At 38.4% G+C, this 22156-nt stretch overlaps 1 protein-coding gene across 1 annotated transcript; it reads left to right on the top strand.

Moving 5' to 3' along the window:
* The first annotated feature begins 167 nt into the window (after nucleotides 1-167).
* KIS (tubulin folding cofactor A (KIESEL)) lies at nucleotides 168-20307 on the top strand. Its single transcript, XM_088951966.1, has 4 exons — nucleotides 168-637; nucleotides 5962-6120; nucleotides 19505-19591; nucleotides 19963-20307. The coding sequence occupies exons 2-4, from the start codon at nucleotides 5968-5970 to the stop codon at nucleotides 20059-20061; spliced, it is 339 nt and encodes a 112-aa protein (XP_088808092.1). The 5' UTR covers nucleotides 168-637; nucleotides 5962-5967; the 3' UTR covers nucleotides 20062-20307.
* Nucleotides 20308-22156: the final 1849 nt, after the last annotated feature.

Genomic DNA, 22156 nt, shown 5'->3' with positions numbered 1-22156 from the left:
GCCACGGGGCATATCCAAATAAATGATCGTTTCCTTATTTACATGAAAAATAAAATAACATAAATAAATGCAATTACCGAATAAATATTAAATAAAAGCTTCCCGAGATAAACTGCATTTACCCGTACCCGGACCGAAAAGCGAACGAGGCCTAAGAAACCGGGAGCGGGAAGTAGACAGCTAATAAACCTAGACACAGGCTCACTGAAAAGGAAAAATAAATAAAAAGATCACTAAAATCCAACACATTACTACACTTACTCTTGCGAAACCGAAGTTGGAAGCCCGTTTTCCTTCATCAAATCTTTTCAGACCGATCGCGGTCCTCGTTCTCGCACAAGGAGAGACATCCTGAAATTACGACAAGCTTAGGTCTTCCCTGCACATCGATTAGGTTCAGGATTACCATCCTAAAAGACAATCCCTGTTCGAGGACGGACCATTCAAAGCCGTAGCAGATCAGCTTCTTATATCATTGTACGGGTCATATTTCATCACATTTCTCCCAACTTCGAGTGGACGTCGCTCTCCGCATCAACACTATCTCTAAATCGTCACTATTCGAAGAGGAAGAAGACTAAGAGCAGCACACTCTCGGTTCCCTAATTCAGTCGTTCTCAGGCCGAAATCTCAACGGGTAATCTTTGTTCACGTCTCCACTGTGTTTTTTTTTTTTTTAGTTTTCCCGTTCATTTTCTTCTGATATTCTTGCCGTGATTGGAAATCGAGGTTGGGGAAGAGTCTTCGGTGAAAATATGAATGTGATGATTACTTGTTCTATCTATATGTTTTAGACTAAGCTCGATCTAATGCTTGATCCGCTTTGGTGTTATCCATCTGTTACATCTCGTTTTTTTATTTATTTATTTATTTACATAAGTTCGAACAGAACGGTTGCTCGACTTAGCTTACTGCAGTCCACACCACTGGAATGAGAGAAGACTGTCGACCTGAACCCTCTCGTTAATGGAAATTCTTCTTGTGGTGGTTGACAAAAAAAAATGAAGGAATAAACATTTAAATAGTAAGGAAAATAAGAAAAGGGAGATGAGGGAATTGTAATGGTTGAGAAGACAGTTTATCTGCTGGTAGATCAAATTAAGGGGAAAGTGGGTGTTGATAACAGAGATAGAAAAAAACATAAAAACAAAAGAAAAAAAGAAAAGAAAAAAAAAATATATATATATATATATATATATATATAATTAGAAGAAAAGTAAACAAGTAACAAATATATAAAAGAATAAAAAATAGAAAATATAAACAAATAAAATAATAATAATTTCATAAAATAAATATGTACATAGGGTTGCCTAAGAAAATTAAAAATTAAAAATTGCTAAAATAAAAAATAGTAAATAAATAATTAAAAAACAAAAAAAGTAAATAAAAAATAAAAGAACAAAATATATACAATAAATGAACTTATAAAAATTGATATAGTAGATTCCTTTGTGTGTTAGCTTGTTTTAATGTTTTGTTCTTATCTTTTTAATTGTTTATTTGTGACTTCTTGGAGTCTTATGTGGGCTCCCCCTATTTGGACCCAGGCTGGGAGAGGGGTGCCTAACCCCTTACCTCTTCCATCCTAGTCTTACCCGGATTGGTTGGACTGTTACCTTGGGTCTTGGAGTCAATATTGAACCCAAATGAGTTTTGATGTGGTTCTTGGAGTGAGCCATTTTTCGACGCTCACACCATGACATAGAACGAGACAGATAGGAAGATTGGAGAAGAAATGGCTTAAGGTCTTGCCATGGCGGAGAACGAGATAAACAGGGAGTTTGGGAGAATAAATGGCTCAATGGCCATGGCTTTTCCTCCATTTTCTCTTCGTCGTCTCTAGGGTTTGTTTATTTGTTGAGGGCATTGAAATCCCAGACAACAAGTGGAGCAAATACTCTCTGCAACATATCTTCGGCATTGGCTGAACTCGAGCTTGCCAGATACTCTGGGAGGTTTACAACATATCTACAGCATTGCCCAGATACTCTGGGAGCTTGCCATATTTGTTTATTTCTTCCTATTTTGTTGTTTTGGTTTACTCGTTTCTGACTAATCTGCATCTTAATAGTAATCTCTGCGACTTCTTAGCGAGCAAAATTCTTATAATTGTGACACACATCTGACAACCCACTTAGGCCTTTATTTATTTTTTAAATCTTTCGTATCTGTTTCTTACTGGGTTCTCAGCAAAAGTTTCTTTTGATCTTTCTCATTGGTCTTTGATTCAAAATAAATTCTCTATTAGGAAAGTACACATCCTGCAATTAATTCTTCATGGGATGTTTTGTTTATCCTTCTCATTCTCTCCTGAAATGGTTATATGGTTTTGGTTTTTGAACTTGAGGAATTGCTAAAGAATCAAAAAGGCCGATTACTCTAACCACTTGGAGCAGAAGGTTCACTAAAATGGGCTACAATCTAATATATATTTCATTTCGGTTATGACCAATTAAGAAAGATATAATTTTCAAACACTTTGAAACTTATGCCCCAGGATGGGGGAGTCCTAGATTTGTTGGCTTCCATGGTTGGATGTGGTTTCCTTTTTCAGATACCAAAATTTTGCGGTTGCATTACATAAATGTAATCAACAAGTTGAAATCCTCTTTCAGTATGAGGGTTCTTGGTTAGAACTCTTATAACTGAAGTTGGATAGTTGATCTAGGACAATTGAGCTAATTGGATCGATCTTCTTAAAAATCGTAGGTTTAGTTATAGATAAGGTTATGGAGTATATTTCTTTTCATTTTCAGATTGAAGAATCGGTACAGAATGAATATTAGGGTCCATGGAGGGAAAATGATGCTAGAATTATAGGACAGTTTCCAGACTTATATGGTTCACTTCTATTTTCTTAACAGATCATCCGTTGAAAAATCTGTGAACAAATCCACTATTTTCAACCAATGTATTATCCTTATATGGATCACTTCTAGCATCGTTTCCAGACTTCTCGTTTTTTTGAAAAAATCCTTGAGTTTATTTCTTCCCATATAGTCCAACAAATAGTAGCTCTAACACATCTTCACATGATCCTTGACCTTTTTGTTGGGCAGTTGAAAGAAGAGGAAGTAAACAAGCTTCGCACTTTCATTGGGGAAGTCCACCTGCACCCAAACAAAGAAGCAAACCATTCCCAAACATTTTTTTATTTTTTTTTTTGCAAAATGACAGGATATTAGTAAGTGGTAACCAAACTCACTTGCTTTTGTGTCCCTGAGGTTTCTTGTGAAACCCAAGTTCCATTCAAACTAGAGGTTGAGTTCGAGGGTACAAGGAAGGTTGCAACTGGTCTATTTTTGAAGGTGGAGATAGCAAAGAGGGCCGGAAATTGGTGTTTCAAAGGAGAATCCACAACCCAAACATGCTCCCAAATCTTAATGAGATTACCTGAGTGCAAGTCATACCTGATCCAAGGAGAAAATAAAGGCAGAATAGCTTGGATTGCTTTCATGGGTGAAGCCCTTGTAGTTGTAGCTAGAATCTCAGAATCCCATCCATTCTCCACAAGCCCGTGAATACTACATATCATCTTAGCCCACAGTTTTTCCTTTTCCAATGAAAATCTCCACAACCATTTCCCTAGTAGAGCCAAATTTTTCATTCTTATATTCCCAATACGCCTCCATCTTGCTTACTCCTACACACCACCTCCCACCCAACCCTATGTTCCTTTTTCTCCTCCCCTAGCTTCCAAAGGAAGTCTTTCATTAGCCACCCATGTAGGCATCTTAAAGACCGACAGGTAATATATGGGTAGGCAGGTTAGCTAAAGTAGACCTAATTAGGGTGAGTCTTCCTCCAAGAGATAGTTAATTTTTCTACCAAGATGCAAGTCTCTTTTCAAACCTCTCCACAACTGGAATCCAACAACTTCCTTTTTGTGGATTATCTCCTAGAGGAAGACCAAGGTAATTCAGAGGCCAAGTCAACACTGCACATTCCAAAATGTTTGCACACGCAAGGATCTCACTTTCCCCCATATCTACACCTACAACACTGCACTCCTAATGGTCTTGGTTCTTCCAAGGATTTCTACTCCTGAAAAAGCTTAACTGTTTGGTTTTTATTCCGTTTTTTGAAGGTAAAATGAAAAAGTTACATCCTGATAGCCTAATTGGTTTTTATTCCTTTTCTCTTTATAGCTTGCTAGAGTAGCTCAGTTGGTTAAAGTAGGATGGGCAAAATGGAGAGTCTCATATTAAGTCTTATGTGATAGGTGATACCACTTTGTCTAAAAGGAAAATTATATATGAAACAGTTGTAAGATCAGCAATGTTATATGAAGCTGAGTGTGGCAGAAATATGTATATTGAGATGGATAAGTGGAAAAACTAGAAAGGTTAGAGTCAGAAATGAAGTTATTCAAAAAAATCTTTGTACCTCTTTCTTATTTTATTGAAATTAATGAATCCAATTCAATTATTGATTAAAAAGAAAAAAAAAAGAAATGAAATTATTCAAAGGAACCTACGGGTAGCTCCAATAGGTGATAAATGAGAGAAAGTAGACTTAGATAGTCTAGTCATGTGCATGGTAGACCATCTACAACACCTGTAAGGAGAAGCAATCATGTGCAGGTTGAAGGCATAAAGGGGCTAGAAGGGCTAAGGGGCAGACCAAAAAGGACATGGGTTGAAGTAATAAGAAATGATCTAAGCACTCATAATTTAGCAATGGATATGGCACTAAACGGAATGGAATGGAAAAATAGGATTTATGGAGCCCACCCCATATAGTTGGGACAAGGCTTAGATGATGATGATGGTGATGATTTCCTGTTCCCTTTATATGTCACATCAGAGACTAAATCTGAATATTCTTTTTCTTTCTTTCTTTTTTGCTTCGAACTCTCAGAAAAACTCTTGTTGGATCTTAGATTACTTTGGACTTTCCTCAAAACATTCTTCCATTCATTTTCTATTTCTTTAGAGGAAGGAAAAATTCAGGAATCAGAATCCTTGTTTTCAAAATGCATGCTTAAAAGCTTTCATCTAATAAAAGCCTTTGTAGTTTCCACTGTCCTTCCCCTTGAAGTCTTGAATTCTGTTTTAATAGAAACAAACAAATGAGTATTGATAAAAAAAAAAGAAACAAAAAAATGAAATTTCAAAGAAGAATAATAAGATAAATACTTATCCTGGATCTTGTCTTATTGTAAATAGCTACTAGTTCCTGTGGAAGAATTTGTTGTGCTCTATTTTAGAGAAGAATGACCGGATGCAATTTTGTTTTATTGTGAGTGGTTATTGGTCTTTGGAGAAATATCTGCTACATTCTATCATAAGGCTTTAATTGATAAGAGTATTTCATGGTTAATTATGAAGTTGAATGTGTGGCTTAAAGGGGTCTTGCCAATTGACTGTTCAATTCAAAAAGAAAAAGAAAAAAAAATATTGCCAAGTTTTCTGGGGAAATATCTGCCACCTAAATGTCTCTTGTTTTTTTTTTTTGTTTTGTTTTGAAACTGTAAGGTAAAGTAATTCATTAAATTCAAAAAGACAAAATACAACGAAACCCCTGTACAAGGAGAAACTGAACAGAGGATATACAATTTTGTTCTCAATGCACACCTGAGATGCCCTGTGTGGTTGGTGTGAGGCGTGCTTTGTGAGGAGTAGATCCGATCTGGAGACAAACTGAGTAAAAAAATCAGACAGCCAGAATCCACATGTATGAGAACTTTTTGTTTAAGACACGTGGCAATGCATTAAAATGTTGCTAGCGTTTGTTACCTGCAGATTTGGGCCCTACTGGTATAGCCCGCACCCTACCATTCCACAGGTAGATTTCTTTGGTCAAGCAAAAAGGATACTGCTTTATAGATTTCTCTCCTTGATCCAAGAGCATATCTAGGGTTTTCTGTTGGGTATCAAATACTACTGTGGTTGCTTTAGATTTCAAAGATTATCAATACAATGTTAACTGAAGAGGGAAGATGTTCCTTCATTGCAGGTCGGCATGGCAACCCTTAGGAACCTGAAGATCAAAACCAGTACTTGCAGACGGATAGTTAAAGAGCTCCATTCTTATGAAAGGGAGGTTGAGAGAGAAGCAGCCAAGACTGTTGACATGAAGGAAAAAGGAGCTGACCCCTATGATCTTAAGCAACAGGTATTGTCTATATTCTCCCATTTTTTTGAGATGTCATCGTGAGCTTTTTTAGTAGAGCAAGTGTTTATTTAGCAGTTCTGCATAATTGGGTCTTGTATTCAACCTCTTTGGCTCATTTTCTAAGTTGAGAATTCTTATTAATTTAATTGTTCACTGTTCTTCCCCACAACCCTTGATTCTTTGTAAATCTACTTGTTAATTGTTATTGATACCCAGAATGTTTAGGACATGATCCATGAGTGCCCATATTTAGGCACCAGGGATCTTATCCAATTTTAGGTTTAAATCTACAAACTCCAGTGTTGAGCACCCATGAAAATCCACAAATCCAACAAGTGCAAACGTCAAGAAAGGAAATAATCCTTCAGCCACAAACTAATCATATAAATGCCCTAAATTATAGAAAAATGCGATGATATTGAACATACCTTTCTGATCATTCTTTTTAACCATCTCTGATGAGGTCCTCAGTGATGACCACTTGGGAACTTTTTCGTCTAGGCCTAATACATATCTTTTGTGCTACTGAATGAAGCAAATATTGCTCTATGCCTAAGGGCCGCCTGTTCGTTTGCTCTAAAGTCTGACATCTGAAAGTGCAATAATTACATTAGGAGGTATATTGGTATTGGTGAACTTTTCTTTCCTCTGAACTCTGAATGCAGAGAATGTTGTTCTGAATTTTGAAATTTATCAAATATCCATTTTGACCCCATATATGAGAGTTTTTGTTTGTCTTTTTTGGGGTATCATTGGAAAACAAAAAGTTGTATGATTGCATTTTAAGAGATAAGAGATAAGAGGAAACGAACAACCATTTTTCTCTTAAAGTTAAAAGATTCCTCTTTAGAGATAAGAGTTGAGAGGAAACGAACAGGCCCAAAGTATCCCACCCTTAGATGTTATCATCCTGCTTGTCTAGATCATGTGGGCCACAACCTATATTTTCAACTCCCACTATCCCATTATTCAACAAAATTTAAAAATATTAATTTGCAGAAGAAGTTGCTGCTGCAGTTCATATCTGCAGGGTTAAGCAACTAATGGTTTTGTAGTTTATGACTGTTGGTATTTCTTGTACCAAAATACCAATCATCATCATCTCCGTCATTGTCATCATCATCATCATCATCATCATCATCCAAGCTCTTATCCCAACTATATGGGGTTGGCTACATGAATCATGTTTTGCCATTCTGTTCTGTTTAATGCCATATGCATTGTTAAATTATTGGCACTTAAAATCATTTTTCACTTCTTTTATCTGTCCTTTTTGGTCTTCCCTTAGCCCTTCTAGCCCCTCCAACTTGCAACAAATCACTTCTTATTCCTCAATGCAGATATTTATTGAACAGGGGAATTTTTAAGTCATCTTTTCCTATTTGTGAGTAGGCCTAAAATCTTCTCTTGCATAACAGGATTTTTCCTTGTCAACAGACTACAAGAAAGAGGAATGTTAAAAAAAGAACTCCAAACAAAATGATGCTGATCAGTTCAATAAGCAAAGACATTTTAGGTTAATAATTGCATGGACAATGCAGTGGAATAATAGAAGATACTAGAAGGAAATGGACAGGAACTCCAAAGGGAGGAGGAATAGTAGAGGTGTTTGTGGAACATTTCAGGAGTATCTTGTCCAAGATGGAGGGGAGAAAGCAAAATCTCCTAGAATTGGATTGGACTCGGGTGACAAATATTCAATCGACAGGCTTAGAGAGCAATTTCAGTATTGAGGAGATTAAATAGTTGTTTTATTCATGGATACATCAAAAACCCTAGGGCCGAATGGGTTTACCTTGTCCTTTTATCAGGATTGTTGGGAGTACTTGAAAGAAGTGTTAGATGAGTTTCACCAAAATGGGAAAATTTCTATGGAAGTAATTCCACTTTCATTGCCTTTGTCCCCAAGAAGAAGGAAGCTTGAACCTCAAAACATTATAGACCGATAAGTTTAGAATAAAGAAGGTTCTTCCTACAGTGATCTCACCTTTCCAAGGGGCCTTTGTAGAGGGTAGGCAAATTGTTGATCAGTTTCTCGTGGCAAATGAGTGTGTCACATAGAGGAAGAGGAGAGGAGCAAAGGGCAAGGTTTTAAAAACTGACCTGGAAACGGAACCATTTTGGTCTCCATTTTTTGGGTCACCAGTTCACTTGTTCAGGTCGAAGGCAAAATACTTACCCAGGTAAGTAACTTCCCGAAAAGCAAACAAGGCCTAAGCGGGTGAGAAGGACAACAAATGGACTGGCATATTCTCTAGCCAAACAAGGGGCTGTAAGACAACATTTGTTTTGGGCAGAACTATAAAGTCTTTGTACCGATGGGGTGGATCCTACACCCATCTTCTTGTAAACTTAAAGTTACATTAATAAAATTATTTCTTACTGACAAAAAATGTAGTGCAACAATGAAAAGAATTGAAAAATTCGTTTGGTATATTACCTCTTGGTATTTTGAGTGCCAATGAAGATCATAGAAAGAATTGAAAATTCTGTTTGGGACTTAATACAGAAACCTTCAGGTCCCTAATATTTGAATTTCCCCTGTTAATACATAACTTAAAACCCATAACTCATTGTTTATTGGATGCTTTCTAATTTACATTAGACCATGAAATTAGAAAAATGATGAAAGACAACTTCTGTGCCACATTGTAAACGGACAAAGGCTGCGAGTTGAACTTATCAATTCATAAATTGTAATTTAGCTGATGTGGGCGCCGGCAGCAGCAACAGTAATTTAGTGCAGCAGCAGCAGTAATTTAGTGCTCTCAGCAGCAGCAATTTAGTATTCTCATCCTATCTTATCTATTCAGTATTCTTACCTTATCTGCTTTCAGTAGCAGGGATTAGTGGGAGTCTTATCTATTCAGTGTTCTTATCTTATCAGTTCAGTAGTATGGATTAGTAGGGAGTCTTGTCTTATCTTATCAGTTCAATAGGATAGATTAAGGGAGTCTTATCTTATCTTATCTTATCAATAGGATAGATTAAGGAAGTCTTATCTTATCTTATCAGTTCAGTCTTATCTTATCAGTTAATAGGATAGAGTAGTAGATTAGCATGGAGTCCTCCTAAAAGTAGGATTCTACCTCTTGTAATCTCCTATTTAAGGAGTTGATATTATTCAATAAAGGTATCGAAAATTTCAGTCAAGAAAGAGAGCAAAGGAGAGTTAGGCGATCTCTTGGACAAATCACCATCAAGAGCAGGGAGGAACAAGGGAAAAAGGAGGTTTTCCCCATGGACCGACCCGTGACGAGATCCTATTCGTGGGCCCATAACATTAGATATTCCAGTTATGCTCATATAATTTATGAATTTTAAGAGCAATATTATTTAATTTATTATTATTATTTTTACTGTTATTGTTGTTGTTGTTATTGTTATGTGAGATGTGTTAATGAAACTTCTTTTGGCTCACCAACTCATACTCTGAACACATGTTGGATTCCAATTCCTATGTCCAAGTCCATGCAACACTATCTAGGTCAGGCCTAGATAGGCTAGTAATGATCACTCCTATGTAGTGATATATTTCAATAAGGGTACTCTTGTCCTAAATATGGATATATATTGTTAATATATAAAAAAATTATGCTATAAAAAAGGTAGCCCGGTGCATGAGGCTCTCTCCAATGTGGGGTCTGGGGAGAGTGACAAATGTGCATTGCCTTATCCCTGTACATACAGAGAGGCTGTTTCTAAGATTTGAACCTTGGTCACCCAAGTTGCAATTGATTGAATTTTATTGGATAAAATCGAGCATATTCAAATTCAATCTGATAATAAATGTATCATGTTTTTACATATCCAGATTATCAAAAAAAAAAAAAAAGGATATCCAAATCCATCCTTATCAGTAGTCATGCATATCAGGTACTTAACTTGAAGAATTTCCATCATAACAGCTATTTCAAATGGATCCAAGATTGGCTAACTTGGTGAATGTAGGCTTGTTGAAGAAGGGGTTAGGAGAGCTAAATTGTTTTCCAAGTTACACAATTTTTTTTAGAGATTATAGATTATAAACTCTAGGGTAGGCTGTAATTTGATTTTGTAAAGTTATTCTGTTTATATCATATGCTGGTTGTTGCTTGTCCTTATTCATATCATAAATGGAAGAGTTATACCCTCTTATTCTTTTCAGAATGTATTCATTTATCGTGGTAATGATAAAAAATGCTGATAAGATGATATAATCATGTAATACAGCTCAACCTCCAAAGTAGATTTTGTCAATATCCTTGTAGAGAAGAGAGGAAATCAAGAAAAATATTACCAGTGTCCTTATGGAGAAGAGAGAATATAAAGATTGAGAATAGCCTTTTTTTATACCAAGAGTATTATTGCTTCCCTCTTTTCTATTTTTATTAGTATGAGCACATATGGATCCTTTATGAGATCAAGGGGTGCAAGGCAAGGGGATCTACTGTCCCTTTTCTTATTTATTTACATCACCAAAGCCTTGAGTTTGATGATCCAGAAGAGGGTGGAAGGCAATTGTTGCATGGTTTTAAAATGGATGGGGAAGTGGCCTTGTTATTTTTATTTTTATTTTTTTTTGATGAATGAGTGGCCTTGTTAAAATTTTCCAATGACACTCTATTTCTATGCAATAATTCTAAAGAAGAGCTGGCAAACCTGTGGGATGTTGATTTGATTTGAAATAGTTTCAAGTTTGAAAGTTATTTTGAACAAAAGCGAGATTATAGCTATGGGGCAGGGGGTGTAGCTTCATGAGTTGGCTGAAATCTTGGTTTGCAGAATTGGTGAGGTGCCCACCAAGTATCTTGGTCTCCCTCTTGGAGCAAAGTGTATTTCAAGATCTATTTGGGACCCTGTTTTGGAAAGAATTGATAAGAGGTTATCTTCTTAGAATTCGAAGTATTTGTCAAGGCGTGGGAAAGTAGCTCCAATCAAAAGTTTCTGTCTTCCTTGCTGACCTACTATCTTTCTTTATTTCTTATTCAATTTCCATCCAAGGTGGTGAAGAGTGGAGAGGAAGATGGGGAACTTTCTATGGAGTGGTTGGAAGGACTCTAAGATTCATCAAGTTAGTAGGGAAAAAATCTGCAGGCCTAAAGCTGATGGGGGTTTGAGGATAAGAAGGATTAAGGAAGTGAACATTTCTCTTCTTCTTAAGTGGCTGTGGAAATTTGGGGATCAGAATGGAGGTCTTTGGATGGTGGCGATAGAATCCAAGTATAGGAATGCATTGCGGTGTAAAACTAGAGAGGTGACCTCTTATGGCTGTGCACTTTGGAGTGGAATTGATAAAGCACATGCAGAATTTTCTCTAAAGAGGTAAGGCTTAAGGTTGGGATAGAATTAGAGTCAGATTTTGGTCTGACATTTGGTGTGACAGTGGCTCCTTGATGGATAGATTTTCCCAGCTGTACAGAATTGCAAAGAACAGGAATGCTCTTGTAAGAGACAGCTATGAAATATTAAATAATAATCTGCTGTAGAGGCCTGTTTCTAAAAAAAAGTTAAATGAATGGGAGCTTCCTGAGTTGATGGATCCTTTTCAAATATTGAATAGGATTGCAATGAACCCTCTCAAGGAGATAAAAGATTATAGAGGGGAGAAGTCAGGAGTGTTCTCTGTGAGATCTTTCTATTCCATGGTGGTAGGGGTGGAGGCAAGTTCCTTCCCAGCAGATTTAATTTTGCATGCTCATGTGCCTTCAAAAGTCTCTTTCATGGGGTGGTCAGAAGCTCTTAACTCATGTTTAACCAAAGAAATTCTGGTTAGGAGAGGCATTGGGTTGACCAAATGGTATCTGCTGTATTTGCAGTGCAGCTATGGAAAGCTCTATCCGTCTTTTCACCCATTGCAAGGCTGCTGAAATCCTATGGCAGTGGATGGAAAGCATTTTTTGGGTGGTTGGGTGTAATCTGGAATCTGTGGAAGGTTTTATCAAGTGTCGGAAACTCAATGATCTTAAGAAAGAAGGAAAGAATATATGAAAGATTTCCTCATCTGCTTTTCTTTTTTGGGTATCTTGTTGATGGAAAGGAATTCTAGAACTTTTGAAAACAAAGCTGAAACAGAAGATGGGCTGTTCACTTAGTCGAGGAACAGAATTCCCTCTTGGACAGGAGTGAATAGGGTGTTTTATAGGATTTCTTATGATATTTATTTTGGTAGAATACTTTCCATAAATCCTGAAATATAGGGCTGTTATGGATTTATATCCATTTGTCGGAATCATGAAATAGTGTATAGCCGTTCTTTATAGCTTACTGACAAGTTTCTTATTTGGGTCAAATAGGAAGCTTCACTACACTACCCACTCTACCAATCAAGGGAAATCTTGGCCATTCCAGACCTTTCATCAGATGGGGGCCCTCTTTGATTGGCCATGTATTGAATCATGTGGTCAACGATCCACATCAGCCATATTCCAATTTGGAGTGGAGTTTTGTTCAATTAATAAGCTTTCTTATTTTCTTTTAAATTAAAGAGATCACCTGAAGTTGTGAGATCTTTAGGCCAAAATTTTATTCTTCAAATAAGGATGAGGGGAGGAATTGGGGAGACTCCTACTGACCCCAAACCAACTTGCCACCTGGAAGTTTTCTGGGTCATTTAGTCTCGTTTACTGAATGACCTTACTAGCAAACCTCCAGGGGACAATCATTATTGTCCTCTTGGGTGGACCATGCGGCCATCTTCTGACTATAACTTCCACAGACCTCTAGGGGACAAGCATTGGATGAAATTGCCTGCTCTTCTTGAGTCTCTAAGAGAGGTGTACCCATCCACATCTATTCCTGACACTGGCTGAAGCTTCGGTCTCATGCATTCCACCTGGAGTTTGGTTCTTCTTTTGGAAAGATTTTTGTGGACACAATTGACTTGTTGCAACCAATGAAATTTGGATGCTTGTTCATCTCTAACCACATGTGCATTATGTAGAGAACACTGATGTGGGCCCCACTGCAGCGGTCCCCACTGTGTTCGTAGGACAGCATGTGTAGTTATTTGTTTCAGTTATAGTAGTGTCAGTTTGAGTCAGTTTGTTATTTCAGTTGTTATTTATTTCAGTTTTTATTTACTTTATTTATCATGTAAGTATTAAGGGCAGATGTGTCCTTTCCATTGTACTGAACATAATCTATAAATAATAAGAGAGTGGCAGCGGCAGATCAGTTAGAATCTGTCCCTCCTTTCAACCCCTTGTGTTCTCCTGTTTCTCTTCTATTCCTTCTCCTTTCTCTCACTTTTTCTTCTGTTTTGTAAACCTAAAACCTATTAGGATTCAAGATTGATTACAGTCTTGATCTTCTATTTGGTATCAGAGCCTATCTAGGGCTTCTCATGTGTGTCTAGTCCAGCCGACCACATGAGGACTAGCTAGGGATGGAAGCTTATGAAGAAGTATTCGGTGGCTGAATCTTGGAGATTACCAGGAGAGGTTCGCAGCAGTTGAAGACTTGCCACGGCTTGCAGAGAGTTGGTAATCAGGAAGAAGCAGTGAAGGTTAGGGATCAGGTAACCCTGGAAGGCAGTAAACCGAAATCCATAAGTAAGTTTTTATTTATTGAGTTTCAGAGACTGCAATCAGTCGAGATAGGTTGGACCTATCTAGAAGGAGAGGCAGAACTGTTTTCAAGTTTGTCTCTAGGATTTGACTGTTGGGCCGAACCCCCCCTCTCAGAGGTGATTAGTTTTTAGGGTTTCATATTGCCCTACGACAAGTCCCACTTGTGCGGACTGCTTGGAGAGTGCAGCTGAGCACTTATTTCAGACCTACAGTTGAAACCCTAATTTTGCTCTTGCAGCAGTGGGCCCCACAGTAGTGATTTCAAAAAATAGCATCTCAGATTGACAGGCTGCTTGGTACTGTGCATGCCGATTGATTTCAGATCAGATTTGAGTTGATTTCTTGCATATACTGTGATAGGCGATTGATTTTAGATCAGATTTGGGTTGGTTTTAGATCAGATTTGTGTTGGTTTCAAATCAGATTTCAGACCTGCTTGTTTTACTCTGTTTTCTGGTATAGTGGCTCTAACAGTTTGTAGCCACTGATTCTTGATCAAAGATGGAGTTTAAGGGTCAAGGAGAAAGTAGTTTTGGAAACAACAGTTATGGTAGTGTATTTGAAACCGGGTTTTAGATTACAACTATGAGATTTGATGGGTCAAATTACTTGGAGTGGGCTCAATCAGCCATGATGGTTATTGGAGGAAAGGGAAAACTGGGTTACCTCTTGGGAGATGTGAAAGAACATTCCAAGGAGGACACAACATACACCAAGTGGGTTCAAGATAACTATTTGGTTATGGCATGGCTGTGTAATTCTATGCAACCACATATCAACCGAAATTACTTGTGGGCAAAGACAACCAAAGAGATATGGGATGTTGTGAAAGAAACCTATTCCCAACCCCTTAATGTTGCCAGAGCCTATGAACTGAAGTGTGAAGTGAACAACCTTAAACAAGGAGAGAAGCCAGTTTCTGTCTACTTCTCTACCTTGAAATCCTTGTGGCATGAGATTGACCATCTAGAGACCCTTGAGTGGGAGAGTGCCAAAGATGCACAGACTCACAGAAAGCAAGTCGAGACGAATAGGGTATTTGAGTTTCTGGCCGGTTTGAATTCAGAATATGACATTGTGCGACAACAGATATTGACAAGAGATAGTGTGACCCTTTCTCAAGCATACTCCCTAGTGCATAGTGAAGAGACCAGGAGGAAAGTCATGATGCAGCCTCAGCCCCCTTTCCCAGCCTTGACAGCTATTAAACCTAAGCTAGGGGGTGATCCAGAAATGGACCGAAAGAAGGAAGATAAACGGGATTTGGTATGTGAACATTGCAAGAAACCCAAGCACACAAAAGATACTTGTTGGAAGCTACATCCTCACTTGGTCCCAACAAAACTAAGAAATAAGAAGGGTAATGCTCATGTGGCCATGAACACTGATTCAACATCTTCATCAAGCACATCCCTAGAGACCTTAGCTGCTGTTCGGGCTGCCCTCATACAGTTGGAAAAGGAAGTTGGGAGTTCAGCTCAGCCATCTCAGTCACCATAAGCTTCTGCCACATCTGCATTTGCACATTCAGGTACTCGAGCCTCAACTTACCATGCTTCAGCTCCAGGTAATACTGACCTCTGCTAGGTAATAGATTCGGGTGCATCCGACCATATGACTAGGTTGCCGTCATTGTTCACTTCTTATCACTTGTCCTCTGGCTGAGATAGAGTATCCATTGCTGATGGCTCTCTTGTTCCCATTTCGGGCAAGGGGGACATCAAGCTATCGGACACTATCTCTTTATCTTCTGTCTTGAATGTTCCTAAGCTTGATACTAACCTGCTTTCAGTTAGTAGTATTACCAAACACATGAACTGTCCATTAACCTTTTTCCCTGACCGATGTGTTTTTCAGGATTTGGAGACAAGGAAGGTGATTGGGACTGGTCGTGAGACAAACGGGATCTATCTGCTTGGAGAGAGTTCTCGTTGGGAAAAGCCAGTGGATAAGAAGTCCTTTGTTTCTCAGTTTGTGAGTTCGGTTGTGCTTTGATCGATTAGGTCATTTGTCTTTTCAGTCCTTGAAGAGTCTGTTTCCTGCTTTATTTGAGTCTGTTGAGTTGTCAAAGTTGAGGTGTGAGAGTTGTGAATTTGCCAAACATTGTAGAACTTCTTACTCTTTGAGTAATAAAAGGAGTAATTGTTCTTTTGATATTGTGCATACTGATGTTTGGGGGCCATATCACGTCTCTTCTATGGGTGGGTACAGATATTTTCTGTTGTTTGTTGATGACCATACCCGGTTTTCTTGGGTCTATCTTATGCGTTCTCGGGATGAGGTTCCTGCTCTGACCCAAAACTTTCATCAGATGATTCTCACTCAGTTTGGGGCCAAAATCAAAGTTCTTAGATCTGATAATGCAAAGGAATACTTTGCTAAGCCATTGACCTCTTACTTCCTTAGCCATGGAGTTATTCACTAGAGCACTTGCCCTCATACACCGCAACAGAATGGGGTTGCCGAAAGGAAGAATAGGCACATCTTGGAGGTGGCTAGAAGCATTATGTTTACCTCCAATGTACCTATTCGCTTCTAGGGCGATGCTATCATCACGGCAGTTTATCTCATTAATCGAGTTCCTTCCCGGGTTCTTGATATGAAAACCCCTTTTTCCCTTCTATACCCAGACGAGGAGTTGTTCATTGTTCCCCTTAAAACATTTGGTTGTACCTGTTTTGTTCAGCTTATCGGGCCTCATCATTCCAAGTTTGAACCTAAGGCCTCCAAATGCATTTTCCTCGGTTATGCACAAACTCAAAAGGGTTATTGCTGCTATAATCCGATTTCAGGGAAAATGTTTGTCTCCATGGATGTCACATTCTTTGAGGAGACACCCTATTATCCTAGGGTTTCTCCTCAGGGGGAGAGCAACAGTGAGAGTGGGGCTGTTTTGAGTTTCTTTCCTTAGGGGGAGAGCAGTGAGAGTGGAAGTGGGGCTGTTTTGAGTGGGGCTGTTCCTTTACCTATTCCACTGGGTAATGAAGGCTGTAGTGGTGAGGGTGGTCAGAGGGAGCCGGAGTTGAGAGTCTATCACAGGTGATGTAGGCAGATTGATCCTAGTCATCGGTAGTCTCGACCAGCTCCGATTCTTTCTACGGCTCCAGATCCAGAGCTTACTGAGACACCTCCCACTGTTGCCACTTTCCCTCTTGTGAATGACCTTGATCTCCCTATTTCTATTCGCAAAGGGAAGCGACATTGCACCCTTTCTATAGCTCACAACATCTCACAGTTCTTATCCTATGATCGTCTATCTCCATCTTACCGGTCCTATCTCACTTCCATTTCCGATGTCCCTATTCCAAGAACAGTGCAAGAAGCCTTATCAATTCCAGAATGGAAAGATGCAATGCAAGTCGAAATGGATGCCCTGTTGAAGAATAATACTTGGGCACTGGTTGACCCACCAAAAGGAAAGAAACCGGTGGGATGTAGATGGGTGTTCATTGTGAAGCATAATGCTGATGACTCTATTGAAAGGTACAAAGCCCGACTGGTTGTAAAGGGGTTCACTCAGACTTTGGTATAGACTACTTGGAGACCTTTGCCCAGTAGCCAAGATGACCACCATCCGAGTTCTGTTATCCCTTGTAGCAAATCATTCTTGGCCCTTGTTTCAGATGGATGTTAAAAATGCCTTTCTGAATGGAGACTTACAGGAAGAGGTTTACATGCAGTTGCCTCCTGGATTCTATTATACAGAGACAGGTAAGAAGGTTTGCCGACTGAACAAGGCATTGTATGGTTTGAAGCAATCACCTAGAGCCTGGTTTGATAGGTTCAGGTTAGCCCTTGGAAAGTTTGGTTATGTACAGGCCCAGTCAGATCATACACTTTTCATCAAGAGGGTGGAGTCCTCTCTGACACTACTTGCAGTATATGTTGATGATATTGTAGTGACAGGAAATGACAACCATGAGATTGAGTCCCTCAAACAACTCCTTCATCAAGAGTTTGAGGTGAAAGATCTTGGTGCACTACGATATTTTTTGGGTATTGAGGTTGCTAGATCCAAGCAGGGGATTATTATCTCTCAGAGAAAATATGTTCTAGATTTGTTGGCGGAAACTGGAAAGTCGGGTGTTAAGTCGATTGATACACCCATCGAACAAAATCACAAGATTAGTGCAGAGGGCGGGGAGCCTTTGAAGACAAAGTTATGTTCCAACGGTTGGTTGGAAAGCTCCTATATCTCTGCCTCACTCGGCCAGATATCAGCTATGCAGTTAGTGTTGTTAGCCAGTACATGCACTCCCCTAGAACTTCTCATCTTCTTGTGGCAGAGAGAATATTCGCATACTTGAAGAGATGTCCGGGTAGAGGTATACTGCTCAAGAACAATAATCACATGAGGGTGGAAGTCCATACAGATGCCGATTATGCTGGGAGTGTTGATGACAGAAGGTCTACCTTTGGATATTGTGCCCTTGTGAGAGGTAACCTTGTCTCTTGGAGGAGTAAGAAGTAGAGTGTTGTTTCCCGCTCCAGTGCTGAAGCGGAATACAAGTCAATGGCTAACGGAGTGGTTGAAATCTTATGGCTGAGGTCACTACTTGAAGAGTTGGGTGTTGACTTTGAGAAACCCTTAATGCTGTATTGTGATAATCAGGCAACTATTAATATAGCCCACAACCCAGTGCAGCATGACAAAACTAAACATATTGAACTTGATCGACATTTTGTGCGAGAGAGGGTCACATCACAAGAAGTGTGTCTTCCGTACATCACATCTAATATGCAGCTCGCGGATATCCTCACCAAGGCTGTACCAAGGAAGAAGTTAGAGACAGACCTATCCAAGTTGGGAATGATAGATATCTACTCCCAACTTGAGGGGGAGTGTAGAAAACACTGATGTGGGCCCCATTGTGTTCGTAGGACAGCATGTGTAGTTATTTGTTTCGGTTATAGTAGTGCCAGTTTGTTAATTCAGTTGTTATTTATTTCAGTTTTTATTTACTTTATTTATCATGTAAGTACTAAGGGCAGATGTGTCCTTTCCATTGTGCTGAACATAACCTATAAATAATAAGAGAGTGGCGGCGGCAGATCAGTTAGAATCTGTCCCTCCTTTCAACCCCTTGTGTTCTCCTGTTTCTCTTCTATTCCTTCTTCTTTCTCTCACTTTTTCTTCTGTTTTGTAAACCTAAAACCTATAAGGATTCAAGACTGATTACAGTCATGATCTTCTACTCATTATGTGCCTTAAGGCTATGTTTGGTTTGAAGGAAAAGGTGGGGAAAAGAAGGGAAAGGTAAGGAAACCTATACAAGATTTGTAAAGGCTTCCTTACCTTTCCCTTCCTTTCCCTACATTTTCCTTAAAACCAAACATAGCCTAAAGATGAGGAATCAACCACCTACCTCCTATTTTAATCAATAACAATTAGCAAAAGAATTTTATTAATAATGGAGAAAATATAGAGAAACCCCGATATAGATAAATATGGAACAATTACAAACATCCTAAGGCTGACATATATAGCTCGAAATTTCACGTATAAAAACAGCTTAAGTATTTTCCCCAGGTCCTGGAGCTTCCCAATCTATGCCCTGTCTCACGACTCCAGCTAGCCAGCTCTTGCTACTCCTTATGTTGTGCTATTAGTCAATCCAGTTGACTAAATGCAGTAGAGGACCAGACTTCTCCTGCATTTCCTGGTTGCAATGCTGCTTCTTTTGGTTAAGGGGATTTTCTTTCTCTTTCTTTTTCCTTTTTTTTTTTTTTTTCTTTTTTTGGTTCTTCATGCATACTTGATGTCTTTGTTGTCAACAATTAAGATGTAAGTTGTGCCTAATTACCTTTCTCTTTTGTTACAATTTTTTGAACAGGAGAACGTGTTGGCCGAGTCAAGAATGATGATTCCCGATTGTCACAAGCGTTTGGAGGCCTCACTAGCTGATCTAAAAGGAGCTTTGGTATTGCTTATGTGGACTATTGGGCAAATCTATAGTTTTAGGTTTATAGTTTCAATTAGTGCTGGATTCCACTGATAATTTGGCAAATTGAATGTCTTGAAACTTGCAATGCTATTATTACATCCCAAAATGCAATGCTTTTCAAGTTTGAACTTCGTGCCATATTGATGTAAACAATAACAATATATGATTGCTAATACCAACATGCTTTTTTTTTTGGAGAAGTCTAAAATGAGCATGCTTTCAATTGCATGAATTTCATAGCTTACATTCTTAACATTGGAAACAAAAATTAGATAATTGAAAAAAGCTCAAAGAATCTCTTAATTGCTATTTGTGCACCTTTCTAAAAGATGTTTTTCCCCTTGCAGGCGGAACTGGAGGAAACCAATCAGCAAGGTGCAGAAATTGAGGAAGCCCGAACTACCATTGCAGAGGTTGAGGCCTTGACTCAAAAGATTGAGGCTTAGCATCAATTCATGAATCTTTGATCGCACTTGTTAGGAATTTGTATGATGTAATTTGCCTTTGATTATGGGGTAAGTGTAGTAATGTGTTGGATTTTAGTGTTCTTTTTATTTATTTTTCCTTTTCAGTGAGCTTGTATCTCATAAGGTTTATTTGCCTTTGAGAAAAAACAAAATCAACCATGCTGTCGAACACCCCCTAAGTTGGTTGAGAGCTCCTTCGTGAGCTTGAACTGCGTTTTGATTTCAGAGATGTGTTTTGAATGTTTAAAGTTTAGACTAAGGGTAAAAGACTTGGACGTACTTTGAGTTTTCATAAATTGACCTTGTGCGCTAATCCTATTGGACTTAAATCATACCCTCCATCAATGAAAAGGCACATGTGAAGGCATTTAAAGTTAGGAAAAATCCTATTTTGGCCTTTTGGCCCGAAGGAGGAAGAACATGGGAGGAAAGAAGAGAAAAAAAAAGGCCACCGGACTGGTAGAGAGGGGGGGGGGGGGAGAGTGGTCTAACAATCACAAACTGGTTCAATTTTAAAGATTTACACCCTTAGTTATCGGCATTATTGTTATGTTGGCTGTTAAAGATTTAAGCATACCTGAGCTTAGGTTAAACATACACGGACTGTGAAAGACGATTCAACCTAAAAAGCCAGGCAATCTATTATATGGGCTGGTTTAACCTTTTGCTGCCGTGCACTTGTTTTAGCAACTCATTCCATGTTCTGTGTTTCCCTGCAAATCACCAAAAAAACTTGATAATTAATCAGATTTTGGTGTATGGACTAGAGTTACATGGGATAATGGATATGCTTATTACTTGGAAGTGAGGTTCTAAATATCGACACCGAACGATGTGCCCTGTATTGGTAAATAAAGTTTTATGTTTTAATTTTTTGAAACTGGTTCAGAGGGGTCGGTTTAAGGCTTGGCTACCCTCTGAACTGGTGGCTGACCTGATACCCTTGGAGGGGCGTATCGGTAAGCCATCGGCATGATACATATCGGCCGATACGTATTAATACTTTGAACCTTGCTTGGAAGTTCGGTCTATATGGGGCATCACCACTCATCACGTCTTCTAGCCTGAATTTTGGTTGAATATTGTCTCATAGCATCTCTGCCATACCCACCACCCATATGAGTTTGAAAAATTCAGGGTATGTTTTAAAAACTCATGGTATATTTAAGTCTTTCTGAAAAACTGGTTTAGGAAAGTCTGAGATTACTCGATTGAACAAGCAATTTTGGCAAGTCGATGATCATGACCATCTTTGGCAGCCATTCTTTTTCATCTCTGATGGAGCAACTATACAGAATAAAAGCTACTAGCGAAGAAGAAGCAAAAGAAGGGAGTGTGCCTTTATTGCTTGTGTTGGGTTGTGTTAGTATCACATTCAAGTCCTGCTTTTATCTAAAAATTTTCATCACCCTTTCTTTTTCTAAAAATTTTCATCAGCTGGGTTTTATTTTGAAAATTTGAGGAATATTGGAAGGAAAAATTGACATTTCATTTTTTCTGTTAGTGCTTAACGATGATGCTAAATGTCAGAAAACTTAGGAATACTTTAAGATAATATGTAAACAGTTAGGGTTGACTTAGTTAATTTCCTAAACCATAAAAGCGCTTTAAGAAAATTGCCCTCAAGTCTTCTACCCTTAAACCGAACACCACTCATATCTTAAAAGCAAGTTTTTTAGAATTGAGAGGCTGTTGTTCAAAGAATGCCACTTAGGGCCATAAAAAAAAAAAAAAAAAAAGAATGCCTAATTAAGTTGCAACCAAAAAAAAAGTTTGTAGGTTCTCTTCTGGTTGTAATATAAGTTGCAGTTGGGTTGGGGGAGTCAAGCGTATGTGGATGGGCTACCCCAAGGGCTGTCAATGGACTCTAAAAGTCCCAATACCCAATTGGATTCCTAATCTGATTATCCTAGATTTGAATGTTAAAGCTTCTATGTGATTAATAATTCAATTGGGTGTAGATTTAATTTTATCTAAAAATTTATTATATATATAGTTGTATTAAATTTATAATTGACAAAGTTAATATTTTATATTTATAGACATTTATTATACATATATAAGTTAAAGAATA

This window comes from Nelumbo lutea, chromosome 6 (genome assembly GCF_056320005.1).
Source record: "Nelumbo lutea isolate HS-2025 chromosome 6, American lotus-T2T, whole genome shotgun sequence".
In the NCBI taxonomy this organism is placed as follows: Eukaryota; Viridiplantae; Streptophyta; class Magnoliopsida; order Proteales; family Nelumbonaceae; genus Nelumbo; species Nelumbo lutea.
Note: the sequence above shows the minus strand (reverse complement) of the source record. Positions and strands in the feature narration are given on the sequence as shown.

Bases quoted from the DNA above. Each gene is read 5' to 3' on its own strand.
- KIS (XM_088951966.1), top strand. From the start codon at position 5,968: ATGGCAACCCTTAGGAACCTGAAGATCAAAACCAGTACTTGCAGACGG. The intron at 6,121-19,504 runs GTATTGTCTATA...TTTTTTGAACAG, and splicing joins CCTATGATCTTAAGCAACAG to GAGAACGTGTTGGCCGAGTC. The intron at 19,592-19,962 runs GTATTGCTTATG...TTCCCCTTGCAG, and splicing joins CTGATCTAAAAGGAGCTTTG to GCGGAACTGGAGGAAACCAA.